At 49.4% G+C, this 16269-nt stretch overlaps 3 protein-coding genes and 1 long non-coding RNA gene across 5 annotated transcripts; 2 read left to right on the top strand and 2 right to left on the bottom strand.

Annotated features, from left to right (window-relative positions):
* Positions 1-669: 669 nt before the first annotated feature.
* LOC129148101 (uncharacterized) lies at positions 670-1290 on the top strand. Its single transcript, XM_054712638.1, has one exon. The coding sequence runs from the start codon at positions 1085-1087 to the stop codon at positions 1217-1219; it is 135 nt and encodes a 44-aa protein (XP_054568613.1). The 5' UTR covers positions 670-1084; the 3' UTR covers positions 1220-1290.
* Positions 1291-1518: 228 nt separating this feature from the next.
* DIABLO (diablo IAP-binding mitochondrial protein) lies at positions 1519-12782 on the top strand. 2 transcript variants are annotated; one of them, XM_008142676.3, is made up of 6 exons: positions 1519-1614; positions 2514-2640; positions 7062-7193; positions 7820-7930; positions 8069-8165; positions 12010-12782. In XM_008142676.3, exons 1-6 carry the CDS (start codon positions 1565-1567, stop codon positions 12201-12203), a joined length of 711 nt encoding a protein of 236 aa, XP_008140898.2. In that variant the 5' UTR covers positions 1519-1564; the 3' UTR covers positions 12204-12782. The 2 variants fall into 2 exon arrangements, with proteins under 2 accessions (XP_008140898.2, XP_054568628.1); XM_054712653.1 differs by lacking the exon at positions 12010-12782 and adding an exon at positions 8868-9067 and having other exon boundaries at positions 1521-1614.
* LOC114231907 (uncharacterized) lies at positions 8124-9038 on the bottom strand. Its single transcript, XR_003617927.2, has 3 exons — positions 8938-9038; positions 8600-8673; positions 8124-8209 (listed from the first exon to the last, which is right to left on the bottom strand). It is a non-coding gene; the product is annotated as an uncharacterized LOC114231907 (long non-coding RNA).
* Positions 12783-13017: 235 nt separating the features above from the next.
* On the bottom strand, positions 13018-16019 carry B3GNT4 (UDP-GlcNAc:betaGal beta-1,3-N-acetylglucosaminyltransferase 4). The gene is made up of 2 exons (XM_008142681.3): positions 15993-16019; positions 13018-14240 (listed from the first exon to the last, which is right to left on the bottom strand). The coding sequence occupies exon 2, from the start codon at positions 14230-14232 to the stop codon at positions 13171-13173; it is 1062 nt and encodes a 353-aa protein (XP_008140903.2). The 5' UTR covers positions 14233-14240; positions 15993-16019; the 3' UTR covers positions 13018-13170.
* Positions 16020-16269: the final 250 nt, after the last annotated feature.

Raw genomic sequence — 16269 nt, 5'->3', positions numbered from 1 at the left:
AGAGGGTGGGCAGGGTTACCACTGCCCCGCCTGGCCTGGGACCGCGCGTGTGCGCAGCTCCCTGGGAGCTCAGGGACCACATGGAGATTGTGATTGGTCTCTAGACCACACCTAGTTGGTGAGTGCAGCTGCTGCCTGAGAATCCCGCAGCTCTGCCGGGATCGCTGGAGTGCACACAAGCTACCATCGGACACCAGATCGGAGAGAAAGCTCTGAGCTGCCGAGGCGGAGTCCTGAGAACTTGGCTAAGTGAGTGAAATGAGGAGAGGGACGCTAGTGGGGCGCTGAGGGGAGTTCCTGGGCAGGGCAGCAGTGGGGGTAAAGAGCTGGTTTGTGATGGTCACCATCTGATTCCATCTGGGGTGGAAGAGCAGCGGGGCTGGAGCAGATGGACAGGAGCACGATGGGGAAGGAGATAAGCCCAGAATCAAACTGAGAGCCACCTCCTGGCACTCCTGCAGTCCTGGCCGGCCAGAGGGCTAGCATGCCGGACCACAAAGCAAAGATCCTCAGATCTGCTATGGCAAGCGTTGGGGCCAGGGGATTGCAGAGGGGCTGCAGTGAGGCCTGCTGCCTTTCCCACCCCAGGTGGTCTCTTCTCTTTCCCTCCCGAGCAGCAGAGGGCTTGAGCTGCAGCCTGAGCGGTGGGAAAAGAAAGCTTGACTCCATCAGCCCATTAGCAGCACTCGCAATATTAAAAATGCAGGAGGTGGATGGGAGCGGCTGGGGAGGGAGACTAACGCAGCAGCCGGAGCTGGGAACAGCTAGGCTGCTCTGCCGTCCAAGCCCAGATCCAGACGGGGAGCCCAAGAGCCAGGGGTGACTTTTGGTTTAAAAGAGTGAGCATCCGCTGGTGGTGAGGGCCAGAATCGGCGCTTTGGGCTTCCTTAGCCTTAGGGGGGCCTTTCCTCTTCGGAGGGCGGGACCTCACCCAGCCACCTGCGTCCAAGGCGCCCAGAGCAGAGCCCGGCTCAGCAGCCGCCTTGTGTCCGGCGGAGGCTGGCCGCGGGCGGAACCGTCTCTACGTACTCAGGGTCCCCCGGCTGCCCGTGCCCCGCAGGTCTTCGGCCACCGGCGCAGGGCGATGCCGGCCTTGTCCACCATCCACGTGCTGCAGCTGCTGCGGGAGCTGCTGGCCTTCGTGCTCCTCAGCTACACGGTGCTCCTGGGCGCGCTGCTGCTGGCCGGCTGGACCACCTACTTCCTGGTGCTGAAGTGACAGCGCCTCCGCGCGGCTCCCCGCCCGCCCGGGCCGCCTCACTCCCGGGCCCGGGTCCAGCCCCCCGTCACCACGGCCGGCTTCGCCCCGCCCACCCCGCGCCCTCAGGCCAGGGTCCGGCCCGCGCCGCGCGGAAGCTCCGGCGGTTGGGTACCGGGCGCGGCCGTTACAGCCGTTTCCCTGATCCCCGCCCCCTCCTTCCCCGCCTACCCAATCACGACTGCCCCCTCGGGCTGGGGCGTGGTCATGGGGCCGGGCCCTCCGGGGTGGAGGCCGCGCCCCGCCCCCCCGCTCACGAAGCTTCGTCACTTCCGGCGTGTGCGTCTGGCGTCCGCCGGCCGTGGGATGGCGGCTCTGAGGAGTTGGCTGTCGCGGAGCGTATCCTCCTTCTTCAGGTACCGCCGCGGAGTAGGTGTGGGTGGGCGGGACGGGAGACGAAGAGGCGACGCGGGGAGCGCTCGGCGGGGCCGCTGCGCCGGCCTCGCTGGCATGCCCTTCCCTTATCGGCCCGCCCCTCTCTCTGGTCCGAGGGCGTCCCGCCTCGGCGGGGCGGGTTCCTCCCTCACTGGCGGCTTTTCCGTTATCCCACCTGCGGAACGCGAGCCCCCGGCCTCCCGCTGTCTTCCTGGGGCGGCTCGGCCTGCCCGCCAGTTCCCGCTGCTCTCGAAGCCCGGGCAGGCGGCGGAAGTGGTCCCTGCGGACAGAAGGGGCAGGGGGGTCGGTCAGCACCCTCGCAGCACCTGCCGCCCAGGTGTGGTCGGCGGGGACCATCAGACACCTGGCGGGAGCTTGAGTGAGGTTTTAAAGAGCTTAAGCGGCCACACCTGCCACCTGTTGACTCCGGCGCCGCCTTTCGGCTCGCATTCCCGCCCGGCGGGGGTTCGCGGAGCTGGGCAGCGGGGGGAGGACTTCAGCCAGTCCCGGGCTTCCCAGCCCAGCGCGCCCCGCCGCCGGGAAGGCCGACCCCACACCTGCCCGGAGGTTCCTGCGAAGCCGCAGTTGGGGTTCCCACCCCCTGTGAATGGTCGCGGGGACTTCTACAGATGGGTGGGTGTGCCCTCTGGCCCAGCTGGTGTGCCTCAGTGGTTAAGCATTGACCTATGAACCAGGAAGTCACAGATTCCTGGTCAGGGCTCATGCCTGGGTTGCAGCTCAATCCCCAGTGGGGGGCGTGCAGGAGGCAGCCCATCAATGATTCTCTCTCATCATTGATGTTTCTCTCCCTGTCTCCCTCTCCCTTCCTCTCTGAAAAAAACAAAAACATTTAAAAAATAAATGTGGCCTCTGAGTCTAGATACAGACGGAGTGTTCCTGTCGTGGCCAGCTTCCGGAGGCGCTGTTTCTCGGAGTTGATAAGACCATGGCACAAGACGGTGGCCGTGGGAGTCGGTGTGACCCTGTGTGCAGTTCCCATTGCGCAGGTAAGGCACGATGTGTCATTCGGCAGCATGTCCTCACGCAGGAAGCTCTCATAGTTACACACACACACACACACACACACACACACAGGATGGTGTACTCTCGACTGTGCCAGCGTCTTTTCAGAGCTGACCAAACATTAGTATTCCCATTTTGGTTGCCTCTTTTTGTAGGAACGGTATCTGAAGTTGTCAAATTGTATAAGGAGGGGAGAGAGAAATAAGTATATTACAGTCTATCACCGAAATAGTCTTTCGTTTAACAAAAATGTCTTGAGCGTTTTTTGTGTACCCTACACCGAACAAAACAGAGTTCCTGCTCTCTCAGAGCTTACACATTAGAGAGAAGAAAGGGGAGAAAATGAACAGATATAAAATGCCAGGTGGCCCTAGCTGGTGTGGCTCAGTTGGTTGAGCGTCATAGGTTTGATTCCTAGTCAGGGCACATTCTATTTTATTTTTCTCTCAACCCCTCTTTTTTTCTCCCTCTCTCTCTTTCTCAAAGCAAAAAAAAACACCCATCTTTTTTAAAAAGCCAGGTGATGAGTGCTGTGCAGAAAACAAATAGGGTAAACGAATAGGAAGTGCTGGACAGAGTTGTTATGTTTTAGATAAGGTGGTCTAGGAAGTCCACTCGGATCATGTGGTAGTTAAGTAGAGATCAGAATGATCTGCGAGAGTGAGCCATATAATATTTTGGGGAAGACTTTCCAGGCAGAAGGAACTCAAGTGCAAAGGTAGAAGCATAATACCCTCAAGGTCCATCCATGTTGTTGCAAATGGCAGGATTTTATTCTTTTATATTGCTGAATAATATTCCATTGTGTATGTGTTTGTACATACACATACATACCACATCTTTATCCATTCATCTATCACTGGACACCTAGGTTGCTTCTGTATCTTGGCTATTGTAAATGAACATAGAATGTATATATCTTTTTTTTTTTTAAATATATTTTTATTGCTTTCAGAGAGGAAGGGAGGGGGAGAGAGATAGAAACATCAATGATGAGAGAATCATTGATTGGCTGCCTCCACGCACCCCACTGGGGATCGAGCTTGCAACCTAGGCTCTATCCACTGAGCCAACCCAGCCAGGGCTATATCTTTTCTAATTAGTGATTTTGTTTTCAGATAAATACCCAGAAGTGGAATTGCTGGATCGTATGGCAGTTCTATTTTTAATTTATTAGGGAGACTCTGTATTATTTTCCATAGCGGCTGCACTAATGTACAATCCCACCAACAGTGCATGAGGGTTGCCTTTTCTCCACATCCTGGTCAGCACTTGTTGATTTGTTGATAATAGCTAGCAGCCATTCTGACAGGTGTGAGGTGATCATTCATTGTGGTTTTAATTTGCATTTCTGTGATGATTAGTGATGTTGAACATCTTTTCATGTGTGTTGGCCATCTTGGGAACAATATCTGTTCAGGTCCTAACATGTTTTAATTTTTTTGGGGAGGATGTTGTATGAGTTCTTTATATATTTTAGATGTTAACCCTTTATTAGATGTATCATTTGCAAATATCTTCTCCCATTCAGCAGGTTATCTTTTCACTTTATTGATGGTTTCCTTTGCAAGACTTTTTGATATATTACCATTTGTTTATTTTCTCTTGTTACCCTGGCTTGAAGATATATTTTCAAAAATGTATTGCTAAGAGCAATGGTCAAAGAGTTTATTGCCTGTGTTTTTCCTTTTAGGAGTTTAATGGTTTCAGGTCTAACATTTAAGTTTTTTATCTATTTTTTGTTTTTGTATATGGTGTAAGAAAGGATCTATTTTTGTCCAGTTTTGCCAACACCACTTACTGAAATGATTGTCTTTGCCCCCACTGTATATCCTTGCTGCCTTTGTCATAGATTGACCATATAAGTGAGGTTTTATTTCTGGACTCTCTATTCCATTGTTCTGTCTTTTTTTATGCCAGTACCATATTGTGTGATTATTGTCGCTTTATAGTATAGTTTGATATCAGGGAGCATGATAGCTCCCACAGATTTCTTTGGTTATTTGGTGTGGTTTTTTTTTTGTGGTTCCATATAAATTTTAGGAATAGGTGGTCTAATTTGAGAAGAATGCCATTGGTATTTTAATAGGGATTGCATTGAATCTGTATGTCACTTTTAGTAGTGAGGACATTATAATGATGTTCATTCTTCCATTTATTTTTATCTTGTTCAGTGTCTGACAGTTTACAGAGTATAGAACTTTCATCTCTTTGGTTAAATTTATTCCTAGGTATCTTATATTTCTCATGCAATTTTGAATGAACTGTTTTCTTAATTTCTCCTGATCATTTATTATTGGTGTATAGAAACAACAGATTTCTGTATATAGATTCTGTATCCTGAAACTTTACTGAAGTCATTTATTCTAATAATTTTTTGGTAGGAGGCTTTAGGGTTTTCCATATATGGTATTATGTCGCCTGACATAATTTTTAAAGGTGCATGTGCAACTAGGAAGACCAAGAGGAGTCTAGGCACGAGATGATAGTGCACTTGGTCTAGGTGGGCAGCAGTGGAGGTGGGAGAATAGGGCTTGCTGATGGGTTAGATGTGGAGTATATAACCTAGATGCTTTTAAAAGGCCTACGCATCTGAAAGAATGGAGTGCCATAGGTTTTTGGAGGAAGAAATAAAGAATTGATGGTCTGAGATATTTGGTAGACATCTAGGTGGAACTGTTAAGTAGACAGTTGATATGAAAGGTGGTACCTTATTTTTAACCATCACTGGTTATAATCTCAGGAAGAACTAAATAGGAAACCAGCAAATTCCACTTTAGCAAAATATTCCTGATACTTAAATGTGTTTATCCTCTAAGATTAATTCCATTTATTACAAGTATTTTCAGCATCCTCTGAGGCTCACTGATGAGCCCTCACCTTTTTGTGCCTCCACTTTAACTTTTGTCGCTGCACACTGATGAATCTTTAACCCTAAAACCTTTACTTGAACAGCAGACCATTTTCAGTCACAATTAGGACATTTTTGGGTTTGTCTTTCTCAGTTGGTGTACTAGTCTGAAGCCCCATTTACCTCAGTCTGGGTCACAGAAGAGGAACCTCTAGTTGCTCTCCTGCAGGAACAGCATTTTTGTTCCACCTGCGGCAGCTCTGCATTGTGTTACTCAAATCCAAGGGACTCCTGTGCCCTCCCGCCCCAGTTCCTGAACACCCCCTACACGCATGCATTCTTTTCCTCATTGTGTCTTCTAACCAGATGCCTCACCACTAATCCTAGTTGTCTTCAGGCCCAAGTCCACCTCTCCTTAAAGCCATTCCTCGTCCAACAATCTCCTTTTCTGACCACTTAATGTTGTCTATTTTTATATTTTATGATAGTCCATTTGGCTCTCTCCTGAGTCCATCAGCAGAGCCCATGGGAAGATTTAGTGTGAGGTCTGGATGTCTGTCTTTTTGGTGAAATTATATAACTACTCTGAGCTTCCATTTCCTCATCTGTTAAAAAAGAAGTGATACTATCCGGACTGTTGTGAGGAACTGGTGAAAGTGCACTGTAAAATGTAGGGCATTATGAAGACGTAAGTTATCAGACTAGATCAAAATTAATTCTCATAAGCACAGATACTGTCATTCCTTCCTTTCTAGCCCCTCGGTGTATGGTACATAATGAATACTTATTTGATTGAATGAAATACAGATAAGGTAAATAAATTCTTGATTTGCTCCTGTATCAGAGATATTTATTGACTACTGCTTTCAACAGGCAACACTATGTATTTACACTCTTTAGCAAGAACAAGACACTAGATGATGGAGGGGCTTGGTTTCCTTGTTAGTTGTAGAACAGTCAGGGCTCTGCTGAGGAAGAAAAAGGCAGAGTTAGGTGGTTATATTGGCTTTTTTAACATAATAGCTGAGGTCAGAGTGCTCATTCTGCTCAAAGTCGCCCATTTACTTTCTTCTCCACTTAATCCTCAACTCTGTGAAGCCTTTTGTAGCTGTTCTCATTCAACACAGAAGTGATTGCTCCCTGGTCTTGATTGCATTCCTTTTTCAAGTTCTCTATAAGCTCCAGCCCTTCCCCTCCTTATCTGAAATCTTTGAGGGCAAAGAATATAAATATATCTCTTTTTATATCCCAAGCATCTAGCACTGTGGTAATGAATGAATCATACCTTCATGAGATTTGTTGGTTATAATTACTAGCCTTTTATGTAAAGAAAACTGTGCTGTTTGTAGCAGCGACTAAAGAATAAAAGTAGGTAGAAAGCATGCTCTGGAATTACTTCCCCTTACTGTTTTAAATAGCCAAAATAAAGCTTAAGAAGCAGCAGCTGACACAAGCAGCACAGTGCAGTCTGAGAATTACGTTTCCACCTGGCTGTCTGGGACACCTTGTCAGCTCGTGCTTTGGAAGTTGAGTGAAAATGTTTGTGTCTTTCAGAAATCAGAGCCTCATTCTCTCAGTAACGACGCACTAATGAGGAGGGCTGTGTCTCTGGTAACAGATAGCACCTCCACCTTTCTCTCTCAGACCACGTATGCGTTGATTGAAGCCATCACAGAGTATACCAAGGTAAGCCTCGCTCATCTAGACCAGTGGTTAGCAACCTGGCTCACAGACCAAGCCAGTCTGGTGCCTGCTTTTGTGAGTTAGCAGTTGCAACAGGCTATAGGGCCCACAACGCCTAAAATATTTACTCTTGCCCTGATCTAAAGCACTGGTTTTTAAAAGAAAAACCTTAACTATAGCAGGGCAGTTTATAAGGCAGGGGAACCAAGACGATTTGGTTCAGTTCGGGGTGAAAGTCTACCACCAGCAGCACCAGGGGCCTCTCTGTGAGGGCGGTTTGGGAACCACTGTTGTGAGCTAATAGAGCAGAGGGGTAATCACAATCATTGAAAATGCTCCTATCTTTATTTTCTAGCAGTTTTCTGAGCCTTCTCGGTTCCCCTCTGCATTGTGCTCTCTTCTATGACTGAGTTACTCACAAGCTTTCAAAAACACAAAAGTTGATAATAAGTGTAGCTCCCACCCTGGAATAATACCCACCCCTACTTCCCACACCATGCGTGTCTGGGAGGCCGAGGACTGAAGGCCAGTTTGCTGTAATGGGACTTCATCATCTGCAGGTGTGGGTCTCACTAATCCTACGTCATATGCCTCCCTTATTTCACTCAGACTTGTTTTTCTATTTGTAGGCTGTTTATACCTTAGTTTCTCTGTACCGACAATACACAAGTTTACTCGGGAAGATGAATTCACAGGAGGAAGATGAAGTGTGGCAGGTGATCATAGGAGCCAGAGTTGAGGTGAGCAAGGAGTCAGGCATTTCCGTATGCCAGCTCCTGCCTCCTTGTGGTGTCTAACCAGTCCCTGTTCTCTCAATAAGTCCTTTCCCATGTGCTTAACCTCTTCCTGTTGTCTGAAGCACTTTGTTTAACTTACAGATGACTTCAAAGCAGCAAGAGTACCTGAGGCTGGAGAGCACCTGGATGACCGCAGTTAGTCTTTCAGAGATGGCGGCGGAAGCTGCGTATCACACCGGTAGGTTCCAGTTTTCACTGTGGAGGTGCTATTGGAGTTCTCTTCTGGAGGGAAAATGAGAGATTTGGATTAGATGGCCTAAAGCCCACTGTGGCTCGAACTTGGTGAGGAAAGGTCCCCATTCTATTTGCACAATGGGGAAGATTACCACCCCTGGAGACCAAGCCAGTAGAAGCTAGGTTGTCAATATCTAGAAAATAAAATGGTAAAACTTGTGCCAACTGGAAAATTTGACTGCCTTCAAATAGTTTTTAAACATTTTATTTATTTTATAACCCAGATAATTAATGAGTAACTAATGTTTGTCTATTTCAGACTTTGTGGTAAGCATCTTATAGATACTTTTAATTTAAACACCCACAGTTCCCTTAAAGTAGAACCTGCTGTTATCATTCCCACCTTACAGGTGAAGAAACTGGGGGCTAGTAACTCACCCAGGATGCTGTGGCACAAGCAGCCATACTAGGGTTTAGGCCCAACTGGTGTGGCTCAGTGTTTGAGCATCGACCTGTGAACCAGAAGGTCACAGTTCAATTCCCATTCTCCCTCTCTGAAATCAATAAAAGTATATATTTTTTTAAAAAGTATTTTGAGGGAAACCTGACTGGTCCATGGTCCCAAAAAGGTAGCTCACAAATTATAGTCCAGGACCAGCTCTTATTAAGATACGGGTATGTTAAAACATGTCTTTTTCTATTTCAGGATATCAGACTTGGGTCTCTAGTGCCAAATTTTTAAAAGGTACAAAAAAGACTTCTTAGTTAACTAAAACCTGAGGAATCAGATTCTGAAGACAGGTCTGGCGTGGTGGTGGCGGAGACTGGCTGAGGCACTGCCGAGGGACTCCCAGACCACTCACCAGGCAGGCTTAAATCTAGGAGAGGAAGTAATAAGCATTAGCTGAAAAATAGGCATTTCCCGGAACTAATTGAACGGGCTCACAAAGGCTCTAAACAGATTCAGAATGTAACAAAAGTATAAGAAAAAAATAGATGTACTTACAAAGGAAGTATAATCAGACATCAGTCTTATCAGCAACCCCAGATGTGAGGTGACAAATGGAATAACCTGGAATTTTATATCCTATCCAGCCAAATATCATTAAAATGTGAACATAAAGATATTTTCAGGCATATAAAGACTCAAAGTTTACCAAACACATGTTTTCTGGAAAAACTACTCTATGAAGAAAAATTATAAGCAACTGAAATACAAGAATAATGAATAAAAGTTCTGAGTATTGAACAAATTTTTAAAAAATGAATCAATTTGGGGAAGTGAAAGCATGCTAAGCCTTCTTACCTTTTTTGGGAAGTAGAGGGACATCGGCTTCACATTAGACACGGCTAAATACTGCAAAGAGAATGGGGGAAGGGACAGAAAAGCAGGGCAGTTGAGGAGAAATGAAACCTATTAGAAAAGGCAAAGGAAAACAGGAACAGCAGCAAACAGCAGCAATCACAATAAGAACAGATTGAATTCACTGTTATTAAATGATCCTCTTAGATTATGTTAGAAAGAATTTTGGCTACAACTGTTTACAGAGGCACCTAAAACAAAATGGCACAGGAAAGTTGAAAATTAGAAAAAGTGAACCATAAACAAAGAGTGTTACCCAAAAACACTGGCAGAGCAACATCAGAAAAAGGATTTAAGACAAAGCATCAAAAGGGACAGAACAATTCATAGAGAAGATAACAATCATGAGGTACCTGGTATTGAGCTTTATACGCATCTCAGACTCACTGGTCAAGACCAAAACAGTTAAAGCTAAAAGGGTTGGAACAGAATGATTTTTCAAAGCTTAACCAAACATATATACTGAAAAGAAAATTTTGTTTACTCTCTACACACATTCTTTTTAAACAAATAGAACGTGTACAAAAACTGATTTTGTGCCAGGTGACAAAGACTTAGCAAATTCCTTCACACTCCTTCCCCACCAAAACTCAAAATGGAAAATTAAAAATATTTAGAACTGTGATGATAAATGCAGTATATAACTGACCCGTGAGTTGTAAACTAATTGGCTTTAAAGAGAAATTGACATGTGTGTGTCATAAATACAAAGAACAGCAGCATGAATAACAGGTAATGTTCACTGTATGAGAAGTACTAAGTTACTTAGAACTTAGAAAAAGAGCAAAGTAAATCCACATAGTGTAAGAATAAAAGAAATAGTCAAGGTAAAATTTGGTTCCTTGAAAAGGATTTAACCTTTTGCACTCGAATGTCGAGTGTGACTCGACACGGTTAGCATCGGTAGCAGCTTGAGAAAAAAGCAAGTGAGAGCAAACGGTTAAAAATAAGATTTGGCACGTGTGGCTTTTTAGAGAGCAAAAGCAACATCAGAAAGAGCTATTATTGTTTTGAAGGTTTTTTACATTGTATGAGAATCCCAAATTGGCCCAAGAAGTGAATCCAAAAAAAGACCAATCACCACACAAGCTGAAAGAGTATTAAAGATTCTGTGCTCCGAAAGTAGACACTAAGCCCAGGCTGTTTTGTGGAGAGTTTTATCTACTCTTCTAGAAACATAATTCCTGTTACAGAAAGCATACAGTCATAGAAGCTGATGGAAAACCTCCCATTATAATGTATAAAGCCAGCACAGGCCTGATCTAAGATGACTAGACCAGCACCAAAACAAAAATACAGTTCAGTGTCACAAATACAGATGTAAATCAAGCATAGCCATTCACCCCCACAATACAGTGATAATCCAGCATTGGAAAAAACTGCCAACATAATTCACTACTTGAGGTCATGTAATCCTATCAATGTATGCACCAAAAGCCTTCAGTAAAATGTGGTACCCATTTGATTTCTATCTACAATTATGAATAGAGAGAATTTTCTTAAATGATAAAGGCTGATCCTACTTAACAGTGAAATATGAAAAGCATTTCCATCAAGGTCAGAAATGAGAGATGGATGCCTGCTATTAACCACTACCTTTCAGCATTGTACCAAAGGTTTTCATTAATGCAGTAAGATAGAAAACCATCCAAATGTTCAATAGATAATGGGTAAATATGCCTATCTCGTGATGAACTACACTAGCAACAGGTAAAAGAAATGATAGAGCTCAAAAACATTTCTAAACAAAATTGCAAAAGACATTCAATAAATACCTTTTGTGCTATTATATAAACTTATAGTAATATTTTTCTAAGCATTCCATATATATATGGCCAATTTTATTAGTGGTCTCTTAATTTATCAAAAAGAAATCAGTATTTGTGTATTTAAATTAATAAAGCATCTATTTTAAGAGCTATCCTATATAAGGGTAATATGCAAATCAACCGAATGGCAGAACGACCAGTCTCTATGACATGCACTGACCACCAGGGGGCAGACGCTCAGTGCAGGAGCTGCCCCCTGGTGGTCAGTGCGCTCCCACAGGGGGAGTGCCGCTCAGCCAGAAGCCAGGCTCACGGCTGGTTAGCGCAGCAGCAGTGGCGGGAGCCTCTCCTGCCTCCGCAGCAACATTAAGGATGTCCAACTGACGGCTTCCAGACTGCGAGATGCGCAGACCAGGCTGAGGCACCCCTGCCCCCCAACCCCCAGTGCATGAATCTCATGCACCAGGCCTCTAGTGTAGCTATAAAGATTGTGGGGATTGCATGTAATAATGATGATAGCTGCAGAAATATGCTAGGACTTTGACAATAAAAAGTAAAATGCACACCTGAATGTGGAATGAGAGTTCTCTGCTCTGCAGACAGAAGGCTGGCAGGGAGGACGGGCTCAGGTGACAACCACGGAGCCCCGGCTTTCCTGCGTCCACTCGCACCTGCCCTGTTGGCCTGCTCAGCTCAATTGTCCCCTCTCTTGGCAGGAGCCGATCAGGCCTCCATAACCGCCAGGAATCACATTCAGCTGGTGAAGTCGCAGGTGCAGGAAGTGCGCCAGCTCTCCCAGAAAGCAGAGACCAAGTTGGCAGAAGCACAGACAGAAGAGCTCCGTCAGAAAACACAGGAGGGGGAGGACAGGGCTGAGCCGGAGCAGGAGGCCTACCTGCGTGAGGATTGAGGGCCTGAGCCTGCCCACGTCTGCCCCCTCAGCCTGGGTCGGCACCGCTTTCTCTGCACGGAGAGGAGGCGCAGGTCCTGCCCTGGCCCATCAGGCCAGAGGCATTTGTGAGCTGTGAGTGCCTGACCCCTGACCCCTAGTCTCAGGCTCGTACTGGACCTGGTTCTTAGTCTGGGGCACTGCAACCTGTTTACCGTTGCACCCCACTCAGCACAGCTGTCCTCTCACCCACCCACCGATTGTTATACTTCCTGCCCAGAGCATCTCACCAACCTGGCCAGACAGTGTCCTTTTCTGTCATGCCCACAAGTTCAGTAGCTGTTTTAACCTCATTTCCAAACTTATTCAAATAGGAGTTAGTATTTGCTCCCTCCATAGGGGTGTGAGTTTTGGGGGAGAGGGGAGCCTGTCCTCTTTGTAAGATTTCTTTTTAAGTGTTTCTAACGCCTTCTCTGACCTGGTCCCCTGGCCCGGTAAGGACAGCCCAGGCCAAGCAGCCAAAAGTCCATTCGTTATTCTTAAGGGACTGAACGCAGAGTGTTTACCTGGTACTTTCAACAGGACTTACTCCACACCTGCTTCCTGTGTCCTTCTTTCCTTCGAGTTTCTCTATTGTATCTGAAGGAGAATAATTTTTTTTGCATTTAAAAATGAAAATGTGTGTATCTTCTGGGGTCCTCTGCAGCCTCCCACTTTTACCCTCCTCCCCCCCGACTGGCAGAATGCTAAGCGGCTCCAGAAGCCCCCTTCTTTTCCCCCCTCCCCCATTTGCTGTGCTTTGGGAACCATTCAACACGTGTCGGTCCAAATTAGCCAGGTTTCAGAGTTTTTAATCAAAGTTAGAAAAGTTTGGGAGGGGGTTACAAAAAACAAAGTCAGCATTTCCTGTAGACCATCATGGGTCAAGTTTCAAGTTTCTCAATTTCTATGATAGGAAAATCTACACTCAATCCATTCAGCCCACCCCTCAGAGCTGGGACAAGGGGCCAGCAGCACACTTGAGCCTCTCATCTGTCACCAGTGCCCACATGGTCCACATCTCCAGGGGGCTGAGCCGGTGCACCAGGAGGAGCCCTCTGAACAGGCAGGGGTCCAGGGGGTCCAGGGGCTGCCGTATTCCAAAGGTCTTGAAGCCAGCATGGTGCATGGGGCTCACCCCCAGCTTCCTCAGGCACATACCCACAAAGACGTCATCGATGGGGAAGAGTTCGGCCTCTTCCACGGCTGCTCGGAGGTGCTGCACGGTGGCCCTGGACATGACATACCCTCCGCCCCCAGCATAGGGCGGGTAATGGCGGGCCCTGTACATGGAGGGTGGGATGAAGTACTTGACCTTGGTGTTCCTGTTAGGCAGAGCCTGGCGGATGACATCTCCCACCAAGAGGTCCTTGGCTGGGTCCCAGCCGTCCAGGAACTCCAGGACATTGGGCACGTGGACAAAGACATCGTCATCGCCCTTTAGCGTGAAGTGGGCCTGGGGACAGGCAGCCGCCACCCAGCGCTGCAGGTGCAGCTCCTTGAGCGTCAGGTTGAAGAAGTCCTCAGTGAAGTCCCACTGGAGGATGTCGTCAAACTCCCGACTCTCGTAGGCCAGCAGCTGGGCAGGGGGCGTGGGTCCTGCCACCCCTAGGAGGAACACCAGCTTCAGCTGCCGGCCCCGAGCCCAGCCTCCCACCCGGCCCCACGTGCTGCGGATGGCCGCACGCCGCTCCACGTGGCCAGGCTGCGACTTGATGGCCAGGAGCAGAAAGACGTCCTCGGCACAGCCTGAAGGTTCCAGCAAGATGGAGAAATTGCGGCAGTGGCGATAGGTCAAGAAGAGACGGTGACGGCTAGGCAGGGACAGGGAGGCATTCGCCACAGTGTGGTTGGGTGGACAGTGGCTACGGCGGGGCCCCGGGGGAGCCCAGAAGGGCTGGCGGGCTGTGGGGACCCCTGCCGGCTTGGCCTCCTTCTTCAGGAAGAGCAGGCAGCTGAGCAGCAGCACAGCGAGGCTGTACAGGACCAGCCAGCCCAGCCTGCGGAACATGGCAGGGCCTGCAAGGAAAGAGCCTGTGAGCGGGCCGGGCCCGGCCCGGGACCAGCCTCAGCCTCCACCTCGCCTCCCTGGTCCCAAGAGCAAGTTACCCACAACCCCGCTGGCCTCGGGGACTGCTTTTATTTAATCTTTTAAGCGAGTCTTCCAGCTCTTTCCGAGTCCCTCTCCCTCACCTGCTATGCCAGCCCCTGCCTGCCTTCTGTCAGCAGAGGGCTCTCAGGCCAGCTTCCCCCCCAAATGACTTGCAGCCGCTTTCGAACAGGCGCCGTGCGCATTTTCAGCGTTTGCCAGGAAACTCCAGTGACACGCACGGAGCTAGTTTAGCTTCGGATTAAATTCGTTCTAAGGACCAAACAGGACAATCTGGGCTCTTACGTCCAAGTCAAACCATTTCCAAGAGGCTGCTGTGTAGGGGGCAGGTCCTGTGTTGGGTGTCGCAGCCGCAGCAGATGGAGCCACCACTGAGCACCCTTCAATCTGCTGAGACGGCCTGGGTTCTTGGGTAGTCAAACCGGGTTTTAGGGACAAAACCCACGCACAGGAAGAACATGGAAGCACGTAGGAAGCTGGAGGCTGGTGCCAGGCTCGTGCACTTCCAGATCTGGTTGTCTCGGGTTCCCAGCAACGCAAAAAGGCCAAGAAACGCTAACCCACAGAGGCACGTGCCCAAGGTCCGGAGCAGCAAAGCCAGGCCTCAAAGCCCTCCCTTCGCCACTCCTGCCACCTTGTCCTGGTCCCACAGGCCTCCCTGTCTACCCACGTTAGCCTCAGCCTATGGTCCCTGCCGCTGTCACTCTTCCAGCTGCTAGGGGTGCGGGGACAGGCAGGGTCCGAGCCCTCACAAACACCCTGAAAACCAGTATGAACTTCAGACAGTGCCGGGACATGACAGTGTCATGGAAGCCGGGGGCCGGGAAGGCTGTTGAAACTGCCGAGTTTAAAGCGCACCTTGATAAAGGACATTTGAGCAAGAACTGGATGGCGTAAGGGACCAAACCCCATAGAGATCTGGAGAGCGCGCCAGGCAGAGGGGCAGTTAAGCGGGGAGCCCCTGAAGCAGGCGTGCAGCGGCCGGGTGTGGAGCGGCGAGGAGGGGGCCGCAGTGTAAGGGCTGCGGGAGGGCTCGGCGTTCCTGTGGGCACCTGGAGGTCCTGGAGGACCCGGCAGAGGCAGTACAAGAACCGACATGGTGTGAAATTCACTGCAGCTGCCGCTAGATAATGGCTCCGGGAAGAGGAGTGGAAACAGACCAGCTGAAAACTCAGTAGTGGGGACCCAGGACGGGCCGTGGCCAGGGTGGGTGTGGCTACGGAGCGGGAGGGCGGGATGGGTTTCAGGTGGGAAAATGGGTTTCAGGTGTGGCAGGCAGGCAGGCCCCGGGTGGTAGTGGTGCCGATTACGGAGCAGCTGCAAAGCAAGCAAGCGGCTTGGTTTTGTCGTGCGAGTCTCAGCAGCCAGGGCTGGACCGCGCGAGGGACCTCTGGCCCTTCTGCCCACCCCTCTCCCCTGTGCCCAAACCCTCGGTGGTCCCACCGCCCGAGCACCAAGTCCGCACCGCAGTGACCGGCAGCTTCTGCTCCGTCTCCCCCCCCCCCCCCCACACACACACCTGGGAACCCCTCGCCAGTGCTGCCGGCCAAGAGGTCCCCGCTCCCCACCGAAAACTCCGCACCCGCTCAGCGAGGGCGCGACCCCTCTAAGTGGGTGCTGAGCCCCAAGGGTTTGTGATTGTTTCTGGGGTGACAGCCAACCTGACGCCACGACGAGACAAGGGCCAAAGCTGGGTCACTCCTTCCACGCGGGGCTCTCCAGGGCTGTTGTGGGGCTGCGGGGCCAAGCACGGACCGGGAGCCCGCGGCCGACACCCCTCCGGGCTGAGCGGACAAGCAGCGGCGCCCCTCTGCGCACGAGGCGCCCTTCCCCGCAGCGGGGCTCCAGGCGCCCCGGGCGGGCACGACCGGCCCCTCGCGGACCTACCTGAGCCGAGGAGTTCAGCGAGCAGCTCGCGCCGCGGAGCGGGGACCCGGA

The sequence above is a fragment of the Eptesicus fuscus genome, chromosome 23 (assembly GCF_027574615.1).
Source record: "Eptesicus fuscus isolate TK198812 chromosome 23, DD_ASM_mEF_20220401, whole genome shotgun sequence".
Taxonomy (NCBI): Eukaryota; Metazoa; Chordata; class Mammalia; order Chiroptera; family Vespertilionidae; genus Eptesicus; species Eptesicus fuscus.
This window is presented reverse-complemented; position numbering and strand designations above follow the sequence as displayed.

Bases quoted from the DNA above. Each gene is read 5' to 3' on its own strand.
- B3GNT4 (XM_008142681.3), bottom strand. From the start codon at position 14,232: ATGTTCCGCAGGCTGGGCTGGCTGGTCCTGTACAGCCTCGCTGTGCTG.
- LOC129148101 (XM_054712638.1), top strand. From the start codon at position 1,085: ATGCCGGCCTTGTCCACCATCCACGTGCTGCAGCTGCTGCGGGAGCTG.
- DIABLO (XM_008142676.3), top strand. From the start codon at position 1,565: ATGGCGGCTCTGAGGAGTTGGCTGTCGCGGAGCGTATCCTCCTTCTTC. The intron at 7,194-7,819 runs GTAAGCCTCGCT...TTCTATTTGTAG, and splicing joins CCATCACAGAGTATACCAAG to GCTGTTTATACCTTAGTTTC. The intron at 8,166-12,009 runs GTAGGTTCCAGT...CTCTCTTGGCAG, and splicing joins GGAAGCTGCGTATCACACCG to GAGCCGATCAGGCCTCCATA.